General features: G+C 37.8%; 1 protein-coding gene across 2 annotated transcripts in view; it reads right to left on the bottom strand.

The window, feature by feature from the left end:
- Positions 1 to 9,048: 9,048 nt before the first annotated feature.
- Positions 9,049 to 22,669, bottom strand: part of tasp1 (taspase, threonine aspartase, 1) — a 56,434-nt gene continuing 42,813 nt past the window's right edge. The window contains exons 13-14 of one of the 2 annotated variants that reach the window (XM_067421325.1): positions 17,880 to 17,953; positions 9,049 to 10,961 (exon numbers count right to left, since the gene is read on the bottom strand). In XM_067421325.1, the coding sequence (XP_067277426.1) occupies positions 10,869 to 10,961; positions 17,880 to 17,953 (167 nt within the window). In that variant the 3' untranslated portion in view covers positions 9,049 to 10,868. Of the gene's footprint in view, positions 10,962 to 13,170; positions 15,431 to 17,879; positions 17,954 to 22,669 lie in introns of those variants that run through there. The other variant, XM_067421326.1, reaches the window with a different exon arrangement.

Raw genomic sequence — 22,669 nt, 5'->3', positions numbered from 1 at the left:
GATGCCGCAAGGGCTGCGGCTGCTTGGCTGGCTTAATTAGAAGGCAGCCGGTGCTGCGTGGAACCTGGAATAGCTGACCTGGACTGCCAGGTCGCTGTTTGGCGAGCACCAGCTCGAATGCCTGGGCTCACGGGAAAAGCGCTGCAGTGAATGGCGTATTACCTGGCCCGATGCCTGACCTAGAGACGGCTTGTTGGCACAGGGTGATCAGAAACTGGGGGAGGGGTTGAGAATGAGGGGCACGCAGCTGAACAAACAAGTCAAGTAGCTGACAAACACCGTAAAGGGTTCTGGGGCTCAGATTAACCCTTGTTAGTGTTTTTCCATATAAGAACGAATAAAGGTGGCTGAAAATGCACACATGACCTTATGACCTTAGCCGTGACCTTTGCCTTTCACCTCACAACACTCCACAAGTGCACTGTAAAAAAATTTTTTTTTTACCTGATTGCCTTAAATTTTCATTTGTTCATTGCAATTCAGTTCATTGCAATTCAAATTTTTAGTTAATACAATGAATATTTTTGAGAATCGACAACCTTTATTCAAATATTATTAAAAGATTTTGTAAGCATATTGGGTAATTGTGTGTGTTTTATTTGTGATGATGCAATGAAATGCCAAATAGTGCTATTTTCATGACTAATCACATTTTTTATGTGGTTCAGATACAATTATATTTTTAGTTTCTATTTATTAAAATTGCTTTCATTGTATCAACTCAAATTCTTGATTTCAATAAACTCAAAATTTTAAGGCAACCAGGTTACTTACTTTTTAGAAGTTAAACCAACAATATATATATATATATATATATATATATATATATATATATATATATATATATATATATATATATATATATATATATATATATATATATATATATATATATATATATATATATATATATATATACATATATACATATATATATATATTTTACAGTGTGTGCAACCTCACAGATAACAGAACAGGAATGTGGAAAAACAAGTGTATTTTGCAGTTTAAAAAAAAACTTTTGATTTGCTGTTTAAAAAAAAAACCTTTTGGAAGTCAATAAATAGACAGGTTTTTTTATTCTATTAGTTGCTTTCAATAATCAATAACTGTAAACACAATTAATCACATAAATCAATATCTGTTAAGAAGAAATAACCAAATAGAGACTTCAAAGACAGTATTGCGACAAACTTAATATCTGAATAGACAAAAAGTGGTTCCCTTTTGAACACCGGGTTTTGGATTAACACTATAGGGAATGGCCTCTGCGTGACCCTGTCTGAGGCACATATGAAAACGCCAAATATTATTGGCTGACGACAGTCCATGACGTCATTAGCAGAGAGCCTATGATTCGAGGAGGGGGCCTGTGATACACATCATCAACTTTTTTGTCTTCAGAAGCCGTTTGTAATAGCATGTGTGAATAGCTCTGTGTCCCAGGTCTTTGACACCTGAGGACCCACATGACTTGTGTGTTTCGTGCTTGGGTGAGGAGCACATGCGTTTAGTACTTGAGGGTTCTGAATGCGTCCAGTGTGACAGGTTAATGTGGCCAATCCGTTGATGTTTGTCCTTATTCTTGAGGAATATAAGCCAAGTGCCTCCGCCTCATGGCTTGGGCCGCAGAGGCTGAAGTTGTGGGGATCGCAGGTCCATTTGACTGAGGATTTTGAAAAAGGTATTGCTCGTTCTAATTCCTCAGTCAGAGCCTCAAGCGATCTGTTGGCTCGGGATGTGCTATCGGTAGCATCATCTGATCCAATAGATAGCATGTTGCGGCACCATCCAGTCAAGAAGATAACCAGCCATATTCTGCTCATATTCATCCATTCCATCATGCGAATTAGGCCAATGTGGAGGGTTTAAATGAGCAAGGATATGTGAGGATGTCCCCTGTTGAAGAGATGCTTGCTAACTCTCCCAGGGCGAGTCATTCTCTTTGAAGGCTCCGGCCCTGAAATCTAAGCCAATTATAGACCACCATGTGTTTAATTGGCAGGGCGTATGTGGCAGCAGGTCAGACCGAGATTCTTGCACACTATGGCCATGTTGCAGGCCTACCAGACGAATCTGTTGAGAGATCTGGATCGGAGCAAGGATTGTCTCCTAATGAAGTCGCCAAACCCAAGGAAGAAACACACACGTCATGGGTCAACTAATGGGTCAACCACAGATTTAAGTCAACTTATGTTGTGCATATTAACAGTGAGCGAGGCAATCCCTCAGCATGGCGGAATGGGTATTTGTTCCCCATAACGTCAATCCAAGATGCAGTGTTGAGTTCCATGTTGAAAGGGAATGTCTCAGGTTACGACTGTAACCATGGTTCCCTGAGAAGGAGAATGAAACACTGTCTTGTTGCCATGCTTGGGTATGCCTGCATGTCTCCTCCAGACAAATATACTCACAGGTGCTCCACTAATGATGTCATGGACTGTCGTCAGCCCAAAATATTTGGCGTTTTTACACGATTCAGACACCAGTTGCGCTTAGGGCGTTCCCCATTGCGCCAAACCAAGACACAGTGTATCGAAAACCATGGTTACAGTGGTAACCTGAGGCATTTTATAAGTCAAAATAAAAATAAAAACACCTGTGTGCGTGCGTGCGTGCGTTTGTATGTGATTAAAACAATGTTTTTTTTTAGTTTTTAAAAATATATATTTTTAAAAACATAAATGGTAGGTTTGAATTAATCCAGTGGTAGGAAATTCATTATTAAAGATTTTGTGTTTGGGACAGTGGGCTTTATTTAGTATGATAAAATGAACAGTGGGACAGTGGGCTTAATTTAGAGTGAAAAGTTAGCCCTAATTTTGACTTAAACATATTTAGATTCCTTTCCACTTGTCCACTTTAAAATAAGACACTGTCCCACCATCATCAACAAAGAAGTAACTTGTCAGGGAAGAAAGTTATGCCAAGTTCCCGCGTCTGCCTGCTATTTCCAGCACAGAATGTCCTTGTGTGACATGAGCAGTGGAAGACGACCTGTGAGGCTCTGTGTACGTGACTGTGTCTCTGTGCACACATAGTAAAACTGAGTTGTTGCTGGTGCTACAGCAGTAGCTACCTGTTGGGTGAGCTGGTTTGAGCAGAAAGACAAAGGCCACATGGCAGAGATTCCCTCTGACAGGAGAGTTCAGCATGTGTGGACAGCAGGCCGAGCGGGGCCACGGTTGAAGTCTTTGATCTTCACTCGCGCTGCCGTCTGTTTCGCGTTTTAGGTCTCGCTGATCGCGAGCCATTGGATACACCTTGAATGTCCTGTGCCCCGCCACCTCTTAAAGACCAAGTATCTCTTTTCAAAGCTGATGGGGCCCTCTGCAACCCTGCCACAACCTCACAAATAACATTACGGCGTGCACGGCATAAAAGTGCCACTGAATTGGAGGACTGAAATGGAAAGTGACACAGGGAATGTGCTTGTGTAAAGGGTTCAAGGTGAGCTGTATTATTTTGTAATATGTGCTTGCTGTCTAAATAAACACATCTACTAGGGCTGGGTAAAAAAATATCGACATCTTGATTTTTAACGAACTGACATCGATTCTTAAATCGCTATTCTTGCGATTTAAGAATCAATGTCAGTTCGTTAAAAATCAAGATGTCGATATTTTTATTAGTCACATTTTATGAGTCATCCTGTTTTCAGATGAATGAATGAACGGAACATTGCAGAGCTTCTCCCGTCTAATACATCGCAGTAATCTTTGTGCTTTGCTATTTTGATATGAAACAAAGTCACAGATTTCAAATTACATCAATTTTTTTATGAAATTTAAACAATAAATAGTTTTGCCGCTGTTTAATGTGGCGTGACAGATCACATCATATGCATATCACTTCTTATGTAATCGATTAATCAGTGTTTCAACCGCGGAAAGATATCAATGAAACAGCTTGAAAACCTCAGAAAAAACATATTCATTGACCATAAACTCATTATTCGGTTTATTATAATGATATTCATTATAATTCAATATTTAATGCACGTTTGAATAAATCAGTAGTTTTTATGAAAGCCACCTTTTAAATGTTTATATTTCAAAAAACGAATTGGAGTAAAATAAGATTATGTAATTGTGAAGTTAGAAGTATACATTTATTATAAAAACATATACATATGAAGTGTATGAATACAATCAATATCGAATCGAAATTGGAATTGAATTGAAAGCATGTGAATAGAAATCGATTCGAATCATGAAATTTGTGTCAATATCCAGCTCTAACATCTACCATCCTTTAAGTATGTGATGGAAAGTTATGTTGATGAATTATGTGCAAATTTTAAGAAATCAAATAATGTGTAAAATATTTTTCAATGTGTACATTTTGCAGTATATTTTCTTGGTCTGTTTTTCCCCCCACAATGTCAGTTGTTTTTTAATTTAAAGTTGTCTTTAATAATATTAATCATAATACTGAATAATATGCATATGAGTTGAAAGAAGCCTTATTATAGAATAGTAAAACAATAAAGTTTCACCCGTTCCATATTTTTTCTTTCTTTTATTTTTATTTTTATCTTAGCTGCCAGAAAGAAGAAAAAAATGATTTAAGCATTTCATTTTCAGCACTTACTTGTTTTCAGTTTGTTCCGAAAGGTTTATGTATATAGTTTAATTTGATAAAATGTGTGTATTATACTTTTCATTTTTTAAAATGTGGAAGAAAAAAAAACTATGGTTTGCAAAAAAACATTATTTTTATAGTTTATTTTTTTTTCAAAAAAATAAAGTAACTATAAGATATAGTTCTTAACTTTCCAAAACGCATTCTTACTGTTGAATATTGTTTTAAAAAGTCAATATTATACAAAACACTCCGTTACGGACAGATGCAATTATTGTCCTTAATGGAAATCGCACAAAGGACCAAGTGAGTGTGCCAAACAATGAAATGAGAGAAGAAAAAAAAAAACACTTTTAAAGGCAGTGAAAGAAACCAAACGTCAATGTGGCACTGACCACAAACACAATAAGATGACAATAAATCCACAGACACCCTGTAGGACAAATTTCAGGACAGCATATGGACAGCCTCAGGATTGTTACATTCAATATGGATCATGAAGGAAACCACTATTAACTCAAACCTTCCAAACACAGACTAACACCATCATTCTGCAAGCTGACATCAAACAAAGACATTTTTGCTTTCGCTTCTCTGGAGAGCTTCTATTTTCACCTCTGGGTTATTGTCAAGTGTGTAATTTATTTCTAGACTATAAATCTTTGGCAGCCCACAGTTAAGATTATAAGATATGCGGGGAGTAGAAAAGGCTCGGGGAAGACGAGGATAGAACGTGTGCTGTCTGTTAGAGCCTCAAAAACAAATATGATGCTACAAATAGTGCTGTGTTTTTGTCTGGAACTTCACAAAGGCTCATGGAGACTCAGACTAAGCAAAGAGAGTGAGAACAGTAGTCCTCCAGATAAAGATAAAACAACAGACTATTTCAACACGGCCGAAGAAAAAAAACAATTTCTCTTTAAACGGTTAGTTCACCCAAAAATGAAATTGATGTCATTAATGACTCACCCTAATGTCGTTCCACACCCGTAAGACCTCCGTTCATCTTCAGAACACAGTTTAAGATATTTTATATTTAGTCCGAGAGCGTATCTAAGTGTATGCACACTATACTGTCCATTTCCAGAAAGGAAATAAAAACATCATCAAAGTAGTCCATATGAGACATACATTTTGGTCCAAAAATAACAAAAACTACAACTTTATTCAGCATTGTCATCTCTTCCTTGTGTTCAAACCTCAAAATGCCAAACTGCTGAAATCACGTGACACTGGCGATCCGAATCATTGATCGATTCACTGATTCATGACCGTTTGAATCTTTATTTGAGGTTTGAACACAAACAAGGAAGAGAGGACAATGTTGAATAAAGTCGTAATTTTTGTTATTTTTGGACCAAAATGTATTTTCGATGCTTCAAGAGATTCTAATTAACTAACTGATGTCACATATGGACTACTTTGATGATGTTTTTATTTCCTTTCTGGAAATGGACAGTATAGTGTGCATACACTTGAAAACGCTCTCGGACTAAATATAAAATATCTTAAATATATGTATATATATTGTATTGTGTTCTGAAGATGAACGGAGGTCCTACGGGTGTGGAACAACATTACGCCCGTTTCACACATACTCCGTCTGCAGTGCGTGTGCGGTGCGTGCTGCGTTGCGTGTGCGTTGCGGAAGCCCCACACCCTGTAGTCCTTTCACATATGCTGCGTTTGCAGTCCGCAACTGATCCGCTTTTACATACCACAAACACAGCATTTATTAATGATTTTTTTATTTAAAATCCAAAAGTTTTTACTGAACATGCCTCTTCAGAATTCCAATCCTCTTTGTTTACTCTTTAATAGAAGTCAGGTTACATAGCCTACTACATTTAAACAACATTTTTTCAATTCATTAATTCATATTTATATATAAATATACTTTAGATTTAGCTCACACAAAAGGCAAAACATTTAAACATAGTTTATAGCCTAAAATCATAAACATTTTAAATTAGAAACTTAGAATAGTCTATTCAAAAACAGCCGACTCTCGTCTTTTCTTTCGTTTTTACACCCTTTTAAAAGAAAACCTGCAGGTCAAAAAGAACTTTGCTTTTCACCTCCAAGAAAGTACGAGTGCTCTCCATTATGGCACATTTTTTTACCTCAATGCCAGGTAAGGTGTCGTTTTGTTGCTTTACTTGAGAAAAAAAGCCATGTGTTGACTTTGAAACAAGAGTATATTTTAAATGATATGCATCCGTGTTGAAATTACTAGATTTTTGCGTCAGTACATGTTTATTTTAATGCGAAAAATGTTCTATCACTTTAATGCAGCAACGCAACGCAGCGCAGCGCAGCAAAAAATAGACTCGGTACGAAAACGATCCGTGCACTGCTGCAGACGCAACGCTCCTGGAACGGACTGACGGACTGCATCCGCGTGCAGTGTGAACGCTGTCATCCGTTAACATGGGTACGGAAAAAAATACGCGACGCACACGCACTGCAGACGGAGTATGTGTGAAACGGGCGTTAGGGTGAGTCATTAATGACATCAATTTCATTTTTGGGTGAACGAACCCTTTAACATCCAAGGCATTCTGATGGTTCAGCATCCAAACAGCGACTGGAAAGAGGAACAAAAATAGATATCAGTCCACTTCTAATGCCCGAGAGTGTGAATGCAAAGTTAATTCAGCTCTTTTTTTCCACTTAGTTCAAATTTGGTGCACTTAGAGCAGGGTTTTTCAAACTTTAAGATGCCAAGGACCCCCAAATATAATGCTTTTATGAGGGACCCCCTCCCTAAAATCCATCTATATATTTTTTATGTATGGAATTTATTTTTTAAACTGTTTGTAAGTGTGACATTATAAATATAACTTATTGTTTCCAAGCATAGATTGGCTATATGTTGGATGTATAAACATGAAGAAGAACGTTTTCAATAAAAAAATTCACAATTTTCAACGTTCACAAAAATTGTATGTAAGCAGCTTACGTACTGCGTAAAGAACCCCAGTGAGCGAGATAAAAGGGACTCCAGTGAGAAAAACTAATACTAATAGTTCCAGCGAGACCTGAAGCGTGCATATGATCGGTACTTTACTATCCCATGAGGTTACGGGAGAGGATTACATTTACCGGTATAGAACATACTTTTTAGTGGTCATAAAGTAATTACTTTTTCAAGATAAGTTCCTACTCAAGAGAGTATACAATTTTGGACGCAGCCAGTTTCTTCTTCTTCTTGTGAGGTTTAATGGTGGTTGACAAGCCAACTTATGGTGTATTACCGCCACCAACTGGACTGGAGTGTGAGGAATTAACAGGGATTTAAACAAAACCCCACAATTTCGAAACTGTGTTGATGTATTTCCTATTGAAACAGGAAGCTTAGGCGGGACTTACAGAGGTGCTAACCAATAGAGTGGTTGAGATATGACATCACTTTGCAGGCCAAAACACAGTTAGCATTTTGCGCTTTAAGTTCCTTTACCTCGAAGTCAATGTTTTTTTTTTAAATGTGGTTTTGGTTAAGTGGATGAAATAAGGTCTGTGGTGAACACAAGCTCAAGACACTCACGTTTTATTATACGAAATAAAATACATGTTTTTTTTATTGTTGAAGCAGTTACATGTCTTGAAAAAGGCAGTTGCCAGCAAGTGGCAAAATGGGATTAAACGTCATCATGCCAAAAAGGTAAGCTCAGTCTGATTTTACAGCATAATTATGCTCATAATTGTGCTTTTATAAACAAGTCCAACAAGTCCAAATTCTGGAAAATGTTTTGAGATAAAAACTGTCCGAGGACTTCAAAAAGTTGCATTCACCTGTGATTATTATCTTGGACAAAACGTGAGTGTATCATAAACTTGTGTTGATCAAGAAGCTTTTTATATATATTTTTTGTGATCATCCAAAAGCAAATCCTATTGGGTTTTTCCTCAAGGGAACCAGTTCGATGCCAACTGCCGATTGGCCAACAGTGATGTCATACCTGCTCTATAGGCTTTAGTTACATTACAGTCATCAACTTTGATTTGATACTCTGCAGCAGGTGGTGTTAAAAGGAGGAACATTTCATTGAATGAAAATCTAGTGGTGGATAAATCATATATAAATCTATATTGTTGATGGGTTTCTCTGAGGAGAAATGTCTCTGCTAAAATATCTTATATGTGCAACTAATAATTGATGTGTCTGTGAATTTTGTTTATAATTAATACCTTGTTTACCACAAGCTGCCATTCTCTCAAAAACAGTGTTCAAAGTAAGTGTTGTTGTTTTTTTTACTCAAATGGTAAGAAAAGGCTGGATATGGCAGCCCATTTTAAGTAGAATAAAATAGTTTAGTTTATTAATACATGACAGGAGCCCTCATTCAACCCTCATTTTATATGATTGCAAAAAGTGCAATTTATTACTTCTGCAAACTTGTATGTATTAAGTAAAATAAATGAATCAATCAATCAATTAAAGTCAACACTTACAACTGCATGTCATATCTCAGTTTTATTGAGCATTACAATAGCAAGAGATTAGTACAATCTGCTGTTGGAAACGTTGACAGACATTTCATAATAAACGCAGGGTCAAGTAAAACTAAAATAAGCATATATATCATACATTTTTATAGTAATGCAAGAATTCTAACTAAAGAGAAGTTCTCAACTGCAGAACTTGAAATATTAGCCCTGCCAAAAACACTCATCCATGTAATAACCCTCCACATATTTGATTCAGTGTCATTTATAAATACATTTTAGAGATCGTCTCGTTTTTCTGCCATTATAAAATACAGACCTAAAATATATTTTGCATTTTTAAAGATGGACTAACAGTCATTTTGTTAGCTTGCTTTTTTGGGGGGTCTCATCTCCTGAGCACTACACATGGCATTAGAAAACACAAAGCTGTTCACATGTTAATACAGCTCAATCACAGAAGTGCACTATGCAGCTTTCAAATAAGGTCAAGTGAACACAAAGTACGCCAAAGAAATGCATACTTGGATTGCGAAACATGCGCCATGTTCTTGGTACACGCGAGCAGTGCAGTTAGTCAAAGTAGTGCACTTATTTTGTAAGACGCTGTGCAAAAGTGCGTGTGCATCTAGTCTCACCAGAAGATCTTTCTGTGATCCTACTGCCGTCGACTTTGTGATGAATGTAACAACCACGATTCAACATACTTTCAACAGTGCATATCATTAGATTTGAGAATAGTCCCACTCTTTAAAGGAATAGTTCACCTGATTCTCTCATTGACTCGCCCTCACGTCATTCCAATCTGCACGTTTCTGCATGAAAAATAAAAGGATTTCAATTGAAATTTTCTAGGTAAACTGGACGTTTGAGTTCAGTTAGATATATGAAGACTCAAGTCAGGACCATTTTTTATGATACTTTGATTCTTTTGCATTATTTTAAAGCTTATTAAATGGAAAACAACAACAAGGATACTCTTAACAAAATTAAACTTTTGTGTTCTGCAGAAGTTGTACAGGTTTGGAATGAGATGAGAGTGAGTAAATGACAATTTTACTCTGAACTGCTATACTTAGCTTAAAAAAAAAAAAAAAAAAGGCAAATGAAAAGGCAATTCTTGCTAATTTCATAAAGGATTTTATCCTGCATTCCACGCTGCGTACGCATTTGCGACTCAACCAGACTCACATCAAGCACGTGTCACATATCTCCACTCAGACCCGAAACGTTCACACCTTTATCATGAGTTACTAAACGGAACTTTTGCACAAAACAAGCATCTCTATATATAAAACATAATAATAAAAGTAATATTAAACATCAAGTTAGCCGCTTAATTGATGGCCACCCTGTTTCAACAACCCTTAGCTTATTTACAATGAAAAGGACGGTGCATATAGTTTCAGAGAGGAATATGGAGCATCAAGTCTTGTCCAGAGCATACTAGAAGCTGAGTTTGTTGGAAGCCCTCTAAACCAGAGCAGTGCACTAGTCCTGAAGTGCACTTGGCATGTCCTTTTCTTAGCAGACGCCTTAGGCAAATTACCCTGCTAACCCTGTCCCGCCCCCCGTCCCCTCTCAAGTAACAGTAAAGCAGATGACACTGTCTGATAAACCGAGCGCTAAAGTAGCATGGGATGCTTTAGAAAAGGAAATTGTGAATACATGTTTTTTATATCTGTGCAATAAAGAAAAAGATGGAAGAAAAGACATATTGCAACCTTTTTGTCCCTTTATAATTGTGTCCTACAATGACACAACATCAAGCTCTTGCTATAAAGATCCTGGCGCTGGCATATTGCTGCAGAAATAGAGGATGATTTCACACCGCTTCAGTCACTCGCGGTCCCAAGTCGACAGACTCCACCTTCGATTGCCAGCGACTGTCCGGCCACTGCCCCAGGAGGAAGTCTGGATATGTGAGTCTGGCAAACAGAGAGAGAAAAAGAGAGTGTGTTTGTAGTGTGGCAGAAAAGCCCACAGCTGTTGAATGATGGGAGTGAGTTTTCCTTATTGCAATCGATGGCAGCTGCTGCCCACCCGCCTCGGGCACATATCCTGATTGCGATCTCTGTCAGGCTACAATAAGGAGGTTACAGAAGCAGACAACCTCCTACCCATGTGTGAGGAGAATAGAAGTGGAGGTATCATCTGCGGGCCCCCGGGCCACCTGTTGGTAACACTGGTCCATGGCGGGACAACACGCATAGGGTGACAATCAGTGGAAAACAGTGACCCCTTTCATCAGATCCATGTGTATCAGTTGTGCTATGGCAGTCATCCATATATCTCACTCCCATACTCCGTGTGACCTCCAGCACAAGCTCAAGGAGATTACTAGCAAGCCAGGAGACTATACCATAAAACTAACAAAAATAACTGTAAAGTAATAAATCCATAAAAAAATCAAGTAAATGAATAAAGAAATTACAAAATTACATGCTGCCTAATATATCCCACCCACTAACAGGTGTCAAGTCAACATTTTGTCCTCAAAGTTGAAGAGTTAGAAGCAGGAAAAATGGGCAAGTGTAAGGATTTGAGTGAGGTTGACAAGGGCCGAATTGTGATTGACGACTGGGTCAGAGCACCTCCTAAACTGCAGCTCTTGTGGGGTGTTCCCGGTCTGTAGTGGTCAGTATCTATCAAAAGTGGTCCCAGGAAGAAACAGTGGTGAACGGCGACAGGGTCATGGGCGGCCAAGGCTCATTGATGCACGTGGGGAGGAAAGGCTGGCCCGTGTGGTCCGATCAAACAGACAAGCTAATATACACTTAGACTGCTCAAGAAGTTAATGTTGGTTCTGATGGAAAGGTTTCAGAATACACAGTGCATTGCAGTTTGTCGCGTATGGGGCTGCATAGCCGCAGACCAATCATAGTGCCCATGCTGAGCCCTGTCCACTGCCGAAAGCTCCAACAGTGGGCACGTGAGAATCAGAACTGGACCACGGAGCAATGGAAGAAAGTGGCTTGGTCTAATGAATCACATTTTCTTTTACATCATGTGGATGGCCGGGTGCGTGTGCATTCAGGAATGGTTTGAGGAGCACAACAGTGAGTTTGAGGTGTTGACTTGGCCTCCAAATTCACCAGATCTCAATCCAATCGAGCATCTGTGGGATGTGCTGAACAAACAAGCCCATTCCATGAGACCACCTCGATGACATACGCAGCCTCCAAATGCGACCTCTGGAGGATACTGCCTTCGAAACGAGATGCAGCTATTGTGCTGTACAATATCATTTCAAAAAGCTTAACTCATTGGTGCAATAATGACAGCCCTTTGGGTGAGTCCCAACTCGCGACTCCCCAGTCACTTCCTGTCTATCCTCAATTGTCCTATCAAAGTTAAAGGGTTACTTCAGCGATTAGCATATGGCTTTGTATCAGTAGAAACCCTGAAGAATATTCAAATTATTGTGCTTTCCCCCCTCATATCTCCCTGAGACAAGAGATTTATGCATTTTATTTCTGGAAAAATTCCTCCTATGATGCAAAATGACGATTTTTGCATCATAGGAGGAATGTTTGCCCAAAGGCTAAAGACTACAGCCAGCAGAGGGAGCCATTTCCGCATGTTTTGAATCTGCGCATGGGGGATGGGAGATTACACTCAGCTGGCAGGGAGAGCTCAGCTTGCAGACAGGATCATTTAAACGGAGCTATGGTGAGCAATGTAAGTCTTTTAACTTCTCAAATTCATTTCTATGAAAGTTAAGCTTGCAAAGGCATGAACTGAAACGCGTGCCAGACTGAACTCGCGTTGTGAATGTATGCCGCGAATGTAGTCGCGATTACCTCAGCTCTCATCACTCGTGCAGTTAGTGCTCAGGGCTGTGATACTCGCGGGGCGACTCACTCATTATATTGAACAGACACGTTCAGTTTTTATTTGTAGTGTCTTCTCTAACTCAGTCACAGTAATGAAGTTGGTGGTGTTGGGAATGGCCTCACAGGGCAGCGAAGCATTCTGGGAATTGTAGTCTTTCATCCCCATGGGACAAAAATACATTTTCTGTCTTTTCTCAGTCTAGAAGACACCAAATTCAAAAATAATTTCACATTTCTACTGCATTGATGACCCAGTTTAAATACAGATTCATCTTCCCAGCGCTGAAGTACCCCTTTAAAAAAGCCCCAAAATGTATCTGAAAACAAAAAAACAAAACAAAAAGATTAGCTTTAAATCTAGATGGGGAACAGGCTTAGAACACCAACTTTCTAACATGTTTCTGCTAATCGCTAACACACCCATGTAACAATAAACACATTCAGACAGAATGGAGAATAAAATGAATTACTGCAAAGAATTAGGGGAACCAGGATACAAGGGGAATCATGGCACAGTTTCTTGCTAACCTGTGGAACATTGTTCCAATGTTGTTTTCCTTACAGAAATAAAATCCATCCTTTATACATACCCATTACATTGTGCAATTACATGCCTAAATATTCTGGCCTTTAGAGTCCTGCCAGATTTTTGTTGAGAAGTTAGGGGTGGTTGTAACAGGGAGCATTGCTATGTGGTTCACAGGGTGTTCTGGGTGGTTGCTTATTGGCCCAAGTCTCCAGGATATTGTGGTCCTAAACTATATGGTTCAGCTCTCTCTTTCAATAGAAGTCTATGGGATTGTTTTATCATTTGTTTTCTATCATTTGAAATAATAATTCACAGTCACACAGAAAAGTAATAGCACACATCTTCTCGAAAGCCGGTAGCATAATCGTCTAGAGTGAGACATACTTAACAAGCAACTAAATTGTGTGAATAAATAAAGAACACAAACAAAAATCAATGAATAATACAAGGAAATATAATAATTACTCATCATTTTAAAATAATGATACAGCTTAAGAAGGCTAGAATTATAGGTAAAATAAATACAATAAAAAAAATGAAATAAAATAAATAAAGACTGGAAATCTCTAACTGAACTTTAAGGTATTTTCAACATAAAAGTTCAACAAATCTTTAAGGGTAAATCAGACTTTTTCTTCTTATAAATGACAACAACGTTTTGAAGTTGAACACATTTCAATCTACTTGATGGTGTTTCATCTAGAATAGTTGACATGTGGTTGGGATTACCACTGCTGGAAATAATCATGAAGTCTTAACGCAACCTGAAGATTAAACTCAAATCTGTGTGGCAAACCAGAGATTCACTGACTGAGATGGACATCAAAACTCAAGCCAAACATTTAAGCAGTTGGATTTAATCAGAAAACGGCTTCGTTTGAGAAACCAAAATTATGCCATTAAAATTCTCTCTTAATTGCCATGTAAAAATGTGTGTATGATGTGTTAAAGAGCTGAAAACCAGAATGTTTAAACCAGAAGTGGGGCCGCAGTGTAAAAAAAGATCTATGACAATGGCCATGCTTCAGCTGTGGTTTTCACATATTTTGTTCTCAGCCACAATATGCCATCCCTTGTGTTGAGGGGCTAAATTGAGAAATGGAAGAGCGAGCAGTTTAACAGTTTAGTCAACAACCAAGGGTCCGTTTCCCGAAAGCAACATTAGCCAAGTATGGTCGCAAGTTCCAACTGTTGGTAAGTTCACCGATTTCCCAAACCATTGTTCCAACGAACATTGCATCACAAACGTGCATGGATGAAAAGTGGACTTAAATATATCACGCTCATGGGAACGAGCAACTTAAACACTCCCATTCGGACTATTCTCATTCCGTACAAGTACATTCGGCCCCACTTAATATTAGGTGGCCTTAAGTACAATGTACTTACTGTGTTCAAATTGTATTGCAAAGCACTTTTGCTGATATTGAGGTGGGATACGGGTAGAGTTAGGGTCAGGTGTGGTGGTGTGGGTCAGTTTAAGGGTAGGGTTATGTGTAAGGGAAGTGCCAACTGTGTAATTACAAATGTAACTACCTAAATTAATTACAGACGTAATTACATGCAGGCATTTTTTAAAATGTAAGTACAATGTAAAAACATGTATGTTCACAATAAGTGCATTGTATCAAATGATTAATTAAAATGTTAATACTTAGTAGTTAAGGCCACCTAATATAAAGTGGGTCCGTATATTCTATATATTCCATTCGTGGTGTAAGGAGCAAATACAGACACAGCGGATGTGGCGTTAGGCCTCAGAGAGGCTTTTATTTAAAATCAAATAAGTTAAAATTGTCCAAAAATTTAATAAAGTATCCAAATAAAGTGTAACTGGTGCCCTTGCTGTGACTAAGAGGCCTGAATACAGGGAGTGTTGTGTGTGTTTCAGACCAGGTCAGAGGAGGTGGAGGAGTGGCACGCTGCGGTGAGGTGAGGTGACAAGGCTCCATTCGATTCAGATGTGCCTCATCACGCGCTGCCAGTCCTGGATGTTACTTGGCTCTCTCTCATACACACTCTTGTCGGTAACCTGGCGAAGGGCAGAGATTTCATTCTCCTATGTTGTTCATTTCCAGTCAACACTGGGTGTGTGGGGTCGACATGACCCCAATACTTCTCATCTATACGTTTATGCTGTGTTTTGCTGTGGGGATATGAAGTACCTTTTTTATCTATTTACTGTAAAATTATATCAAAATTAAATAGGAGTTGTTTGTGGATATTGATCTTGGTGTTAAAGGGTCATTTGTTATAGCAGCATCTCTGTGATCTCAAATAGATGAATTAGCAGGAAACTATTACTCCAGCTGCATGTCGTGTCATTAACGACAGTCCTATATTGTTGAACCAATGCAGTTCAAACGACAGAGGCGCGGCCGAGTTACTATGATTTTTGAAAAAAATCATTCATGACTAGTTAGTTAGTTTCTTCAACGATGCATCGTACTACTGTAGTTAATCAGTGAGTTACATCGTTGTACAAGAAATGACCCCTTAAGCAAGGAGGAGAGAAAATGAGAAAACTAGCTCTTTTCCAACAGCGATGATGCGTGTGGATTTGGAAATTGAGCTGGAAGGTTTGAAATCTTGCCATCCCATTGCTCTAGCAGAAAAACACATGCGATCCACATTCCAGGCTATCTATCGGACAACATGTTTGTCAGTGCACCAAACACAGAGGCTCACAACCGTGTTAACAGATACACAAACTGAACAGGTTGAGAAGTTCTGGAGGTAAAGAGGCTTGATAAATGTAAGAGATTCATCAATGCCAGGCATGAAAGGCACAGAGCTTGAAGCAACAGAGAGGGTCCGCTTCCAGCCAATCTGCACTGACAATAGACCGGATAAAGAGTACACTGGCTTCTGCAAGAACTGACTAGAGCCCCTGTTCAGAGCACAAACCCAACAAAGGACTATTCTAAAACGGGTCAATGCACACTTCCAGACACGCTCTGAGCTACAAGCATGAATAGAAACGGTTAAAACGGCACACACTCCGAGAGCTCTGGACTGTGTCCATCTCGCTGAGCTGCCAATCAGCTCTGGGCTTTCATCTCATCAAACACACACACATACACAGCAGCACAATGCATGCTGGAATGGGAGGAATGTTTCTGGAATGGTACAGGAATGAGTTGGTGTCTTTCTTCTGCAAGGTTTCCTTAGAGTCATCGGATGAAAAACCCGTCATAATTCAGCAGGATTGTTCTATTTTGAAAAGCTTCATTTTATGAGTACCTGCTGCCAATAAAATACCAGAAACTTATGGACTGATACTAAAAAGATAAGTATATTTGTGGGTGTTGCCATGCTTTTATCACTCTTCGTGCATTAGGACTTCCTAAGTTGACCATCTTTTATTTAATTGACTGCCAAACTAAACCAATTGGACGTTTGATAATACTTTATTAATAATTTTGAATAGCACTAAGAAACCTCAATTGTGAGGACTGCAAAGACAAGCATCTCTATTACTATTGTTCACATTTGAACAAACCCCTCAGATGTGATCACAAAAAAAGTCAATTTTCAGAACTTTTATTATGCCACAGGTCCTCTTCTTCTGGACAAGCGTATATGAGGTAACGGAGTGCTGTTTTATCATATTAGATACATTTGAGTAGGTTGAAAATTATGTTATAACGTTACTTTGTGCATTTGCTCTGTGGCTGCTATGAGACATTTCCACACTGCAGTAAGCTAGATCAATATTAGAATATCATATTAATAAATGGTGAATGGCTTGTGTTGCTAAATGGCACGCAATTCATTTTAAAAAATATAGTATGATGAAGAAAATGCTATTTTACTGTACGATAATTTGTTTTCTGTCTATAAGTGTATCCAAACAATTGTTCCCTTGTTTAATAAAACATTTAATACATTAAAGCATCTTTGGCATTCCCATGGTTTCTATAAAATAAAATAAAGAATAAAAATTAAATAGAAATCGAGGGTATGACGTCACTTTTAGGTGACGCACGGACACAGTCTGTGTCCTGGTTAAAATCTCTCATTCTCTGGATTTAAACATTCTTGGAAATGTAATGGATAATGCAAGTACACAAGTCAAAAAAAAATATAACGCTGTTCTAGTGTTTTTTGGATATTTTAACCCAAAAATCGTACATATTGTGCCTTCAAGTATTTAAGTATAAAAATATTTTGGCATGTAACTCAAACCACACTGGTGTTACACTTATCGCATGGCTCCACTGTAGGCACCTTTGTCAAAGTACTTTGTACTTTTGGTAAAAAATAAATGCAGCGAAGTTAAATACTTTATTTTTTTATTAAACAAGTAAAACAAGTAAAAACGAACAAAAAAAGAAATTGTACTCAAGTACTGTAACGAAAGTTGTATTTGACTAGATGGAAGCGGAGTCCTGGACCATATCTAGGGAGCAGAGTAACCACCCAGAACGCCCTAGCAACTGCTGAGACAGTGTAGACCCCCTGCTTTAGGAACTTCTTACCCTGGCTTTACTGTCCTGGGCAGACATGTATCCCACACACATGCTCTCTGTAGTATGGCTCCATAGAAACTCCACTGTGAATAAAAGAGAGACATAATAACTGTGAGATACAGCTGCTAAAAACAGGGGCTAAACCTGGAAGAGAATTAGCATCTTCAGGAGTTTCAAATGGATTTTTAGAATAGCTTTAATTTATATAAATGAATGAAATATTACAAGAGGGTAAAATCTCACAAATAATATTAACCACAATTAATATTTTATAGAGGTGGGAGAAAGAAAGAAAATAATTCTCTGATGCATTGTTTTGAACCGCAGATGCCTGATGGCATTATGTGTGCTCTAGAAACAGCCGCATTCTGCTTTTCTTTCAATTCTCACACGCACACAAACATGCTATACGCACACATGGCATACTCAAACTCTCAAATCTTCAATTAGCGCTTGCGGCATGCTTGTTAGTTGATAAATGCACTTGCATCTTCAAATGCTTTTATGATGCAAAAATTAACATAATCAATCCAAGTCAGTTATGTCTTAAAGACCCCTGTAGTGAAAACCAAGTTTTTAATGTTGTTTATATGTCTAAAGCACTATTCGCACAGGATTAGTATTATCTAGGGACCTCTGTGATTTAGAAATGACTCCCCCACATCTGAGTTTTGCGTGGTGCATTCGCACAGGATAAGCAAAGCCTGTGATTTTACTCGAATTTACTGACTTCTCCCGGATATGATGTCAAGACTTCATTATAGATAAAGCTGTATGAAATCATAAAAAGGCATCGATATCATTTTGATCATTTTATAGTAATAAATAAACATAATTTTGTTCAGTTAGAGAACAGACGCCATGAACTGAGCTCAGACCAGCGGCAGGAGTCAGATTTCAATTATCACGAGTGAGAAGCTGACAATATACGGCGGAAGATTCAGTTTCACAGCTAAATGTAAAAGCGCCTATTTAAACGATTTAAACAAGCTTGTCATTGTTCTGTTCTGTTCTGTTTTTCATTAAGAATAGCATTGATGTTAATATTAAACACACCATTCAATCAGTAAGTATCAGAAAGTATAATCCGTGCGGCTGTACGGGAATTCATAACGGTGCATATTATGAATGCAGATTCCATTCTTCGTGAAAGATAAAGATAGAAATGCTGACAGAAAGAAAAAACCCTTGCAAAAATTATAGACGATCCGCCTAATCCTGGCTAAATCACAGAGATCGAATCGCACAGGACTACTATCACAGGACCTCAGTGTTCGGCGAAATATGGTAGGTCATTTGGGGGGGAATTTTTACTTTACAAATTACAGACATGGCGGATTCGCACGGGATTAAGATCACCGACATTCTCTGCAATTATTACAAATCACCAGAGGTCTCCAGATAATACTAGTCCCGTGCGAATAGGGCTTATGTAGTGTTTTTAATATGCCTAAGGACAAACTTTCAAATTGTCATGAGTCAAGATTTTATCCTCAAAAGTCCAGTGACCCAAAGACAGTTTGAAATCGCTGGTGTTTCTTACGTCACAAATAGGGATGCACCGATCTGATACTCAGGATCAGTATCGGCTCCGATCCGCCATTATTTGCCGGATCGGATATCGGTCAGACAGCATTGTCTTATAAGTGTTCTGAAGCCATTCCATAGTTTAATGTGAGTACAAATTACTATTTAAGTTATTAAATTCAAGTTCACAATAATGCATGCTCCCTCCGCTGCGGATGTCAGTCACTCTCCATTCAGCGTTCAAACTGTGTCGCGTTCGGTTACGATGAAAGTCTCCGAGATTATTTATTGTTTCTGTTATTATGCTTGATCTGTAGATAACACTCTATGGTTTCTCAAAAAAGGACTATCAGCTGGCGTTTATTGCTGTAAATCATGGTACTTTCTACCGGTTGTCTGTTAGATCACAACACTGGACTAGTTATTGTATTGTTCTTCACACACAGCAGCTGAAATGTTAAACTGTTAAAATAAACGGCTTATAAGAATCCTGCATAGATACACTACGCATCTATATCTTGTTTTGAACTTCTCTATGCGGATGGACACACGGAGCGTGGCTCGCTGTGAGCATGTGACTCGTTGTTGCTTCAAGCACATAATCCTGCGCACAGGATGCGCATACACGCTTTGTGCTGCTCTATATTAATACTTTTGCGCTATGATGCCTTATTAAATAGCCTTTGTTCTGCCCTATCTATATGTTGCTGCCTCATTACATTACTATACATTTAAAATAAATGTAATTTCTTAGTATATAGGCCCTATTTCTATAAATATATTTACTTGTTTTTCATAAATATATATTTTGTGTAACATTTTTCCAGATTTAGCCTACTGTAACCGTATTCACTCTAGAGGCGAGGTTGAGAACCCAAGTGCAGTCTTTTTATTAAAGCTTAACAAATCCAAACATAAACAAAAGACTTGGCAAAATAACAAAAGACTTGACGTGACAAACTCGACTAGAAAAAACACTCATCAACAGCGGGTTACAAAATACAATAACTGACCAAGACTATAGCAAACATGAGGGCTTAAATACACAAGGGCTAATGACAAGACAGGGGACACCTGTGAACAATGATCAACCCATAAACCAATGACAACATGATACAGGAACAAGAGGCAGGAACACATGAGGGCATGGAATCACATGACAAGGGAACACATGACAAAACATGACAGTGACCATGAAAACCTTAAAACATGAAACCTACACCAAAACACCCTGTGACACCCACAGCTACACTTATTCACTTTTGTGGTTTCCTTTATTTCCCCCCCACTAAATGTTTAGATTTTATACAATTATTGTGCACTCGTGATTTTGTAACTTTTGCTGCTGAATTATACACAAACTAATTTATTCGCCATCTATAGTAGTAGGCTATTTTTGTCATAGACTGTGATTTTATATATTTGTTTATTTGTTGTTTTTCATTATAATGAAGTCTGTATTAAGTTGATTGTGTTTAACTCACAAAATAGTGATTTTAAATTCAACACACAAAGGTTTACAAATTCTACATAGAATTTAAAAAAAAACTGCATTGGTATCGGATCAGTGTAGTATCGGTATCGACCAATACTCAGAATTTTTAATATCGGATCGGATCAGTTCTGAAAAAATGGCATCTGTGCATCCCTAGTCACAAACTACCGTGGTAACCAATCATGTCAACGTGTGGGTGGGCTTTAGAATACCATTATCTGTGGCGAAGCACGGGAGTCTCAAGAGAAGCCAGGTTATCCCTGTATATTTTTCTGTTGATATGAAAATTCAGGTACAAATAGCAATAAAGCGAGTGAATTATGTAAATTACAAATATTTCAATGTTATGATGAACTATGTGCTTTTCTCCACTGACGTTCTATGATGTTTAAAGCGTTTGTAAGGATGCTGACTGAGATGGAAAACAGGAACATAGTTTGTGTAACATTAGCAACACATTATAAGTTGTTTGATAACGTAGTCAAGCCAAAGGCTAATCATATTAATTACGATTATGTGTCTGACGTTGTAAAGAGCGATACCATTGTGCAGCGTTTACTACAGTTACTTGTATAAAGTTGAGCAAATGGGTCTCTGAGCTGGTATGTATGAAGGTGGGGCTAATTTGCATATTCATGGTTCCATGTATATATTAAATAAAGCAAGGGTGTAGAATTATATTCAAGCTATTTTAGGTGTAAAAAATGCACAGAAAAAAACACTTTAAAAATGTAATTTTGGTGACTTTAAGGGTTTAAACAGACAGGACAAAACATCTAATACCGGTGTGTCAAACTGGATCGGTGCATTAGTGTGGATATCTCCTGCTGTCTATGATGTCATCAGTAATAATCAAACAGCAGTAAAGCTGAGGAGGAGTAAAATATCTCACCGATCTTGTTCTGAAAAACATCCAGATAGTTAAAGCACCATTTGTTTGTCTTTCTTTGTAATATGTTTCCTTGTTCCTCTTTATTATTTACTATTTAGTTGTATTTTTCTGAATCAACTTCTTCAAAACTTTTTTAAGTTAAATTTGTAATTACTTAAAAGTATATATATATATATATATATATATATATATATATATATATATATATATATATATAGATAGATAAATGGACCGACTTTATATTAGGTGGCCTTAAGTACTATGTACTAACATTTTAATTAATCATTTGATTCAAAGCACTTATTGTGAACATACATGTTTTTACATTGTACTTACATTTAAAAAATGCCTGCATGTAATAACGTCTGTAATTAATTTCTGTAGTTACATTTGTAATTACACAGTTGGCACTTCCCTTACACCTAACCCTACCCTTAAACTGACCCACACCACCACACCTGACCCTAACTCTACCCGTATCCCACCTCAATATCAGCAAAAGTGCTTTGCAATACAATTTGAACACATTAAGTACATTTTACTTATTTTTTTTATGTAAGTACATAGTACTTAAGGCCACCTAATATTAAGTGGGGCCATATTATTTTATATATATAAATATATATTTAAAAATCAACTATTTAATAAAATAAAAAAAATAAATGTTGGAATGTTTTGGAATCGTGTCTCCAAGAATCAGAATTGGATCGGATCGCATGGTGCCTAAAGATTCCCGCCCCTAATATTTTACTCATAAAATGTTAATCAGCTAATCAGGGTTCTAAAAAATCCATTAGAACTTCCAAAGCGGTGACGTCCTCAAGCGTGGAGAAACCCATGGCTATCCATCTCAGCTAATAGATATGATCCAGAATCATTCAGAGG

This window comes from Pseudorasbora parva, chromosome 17 (assembly GCF_024679245.1).
Source record: "Pseudorasbora parva isolate DD20220531a chromosome 17, ASM2467924v1, whole genome shotgun sequence".
Taxonomy (NCBI): domain Eukaryota; kingdom Metazoa; phylum Chordata; class Actinopteri; order Cypriniformes; family Gobionidae; genus Pseudorasbora; species Pseudorasbora parva.
The sequence above is the reverse complement of the archived record's forward strand: the minus strand, read 5'-3'. Positions and strand labels throughout refer to the sequence as shown.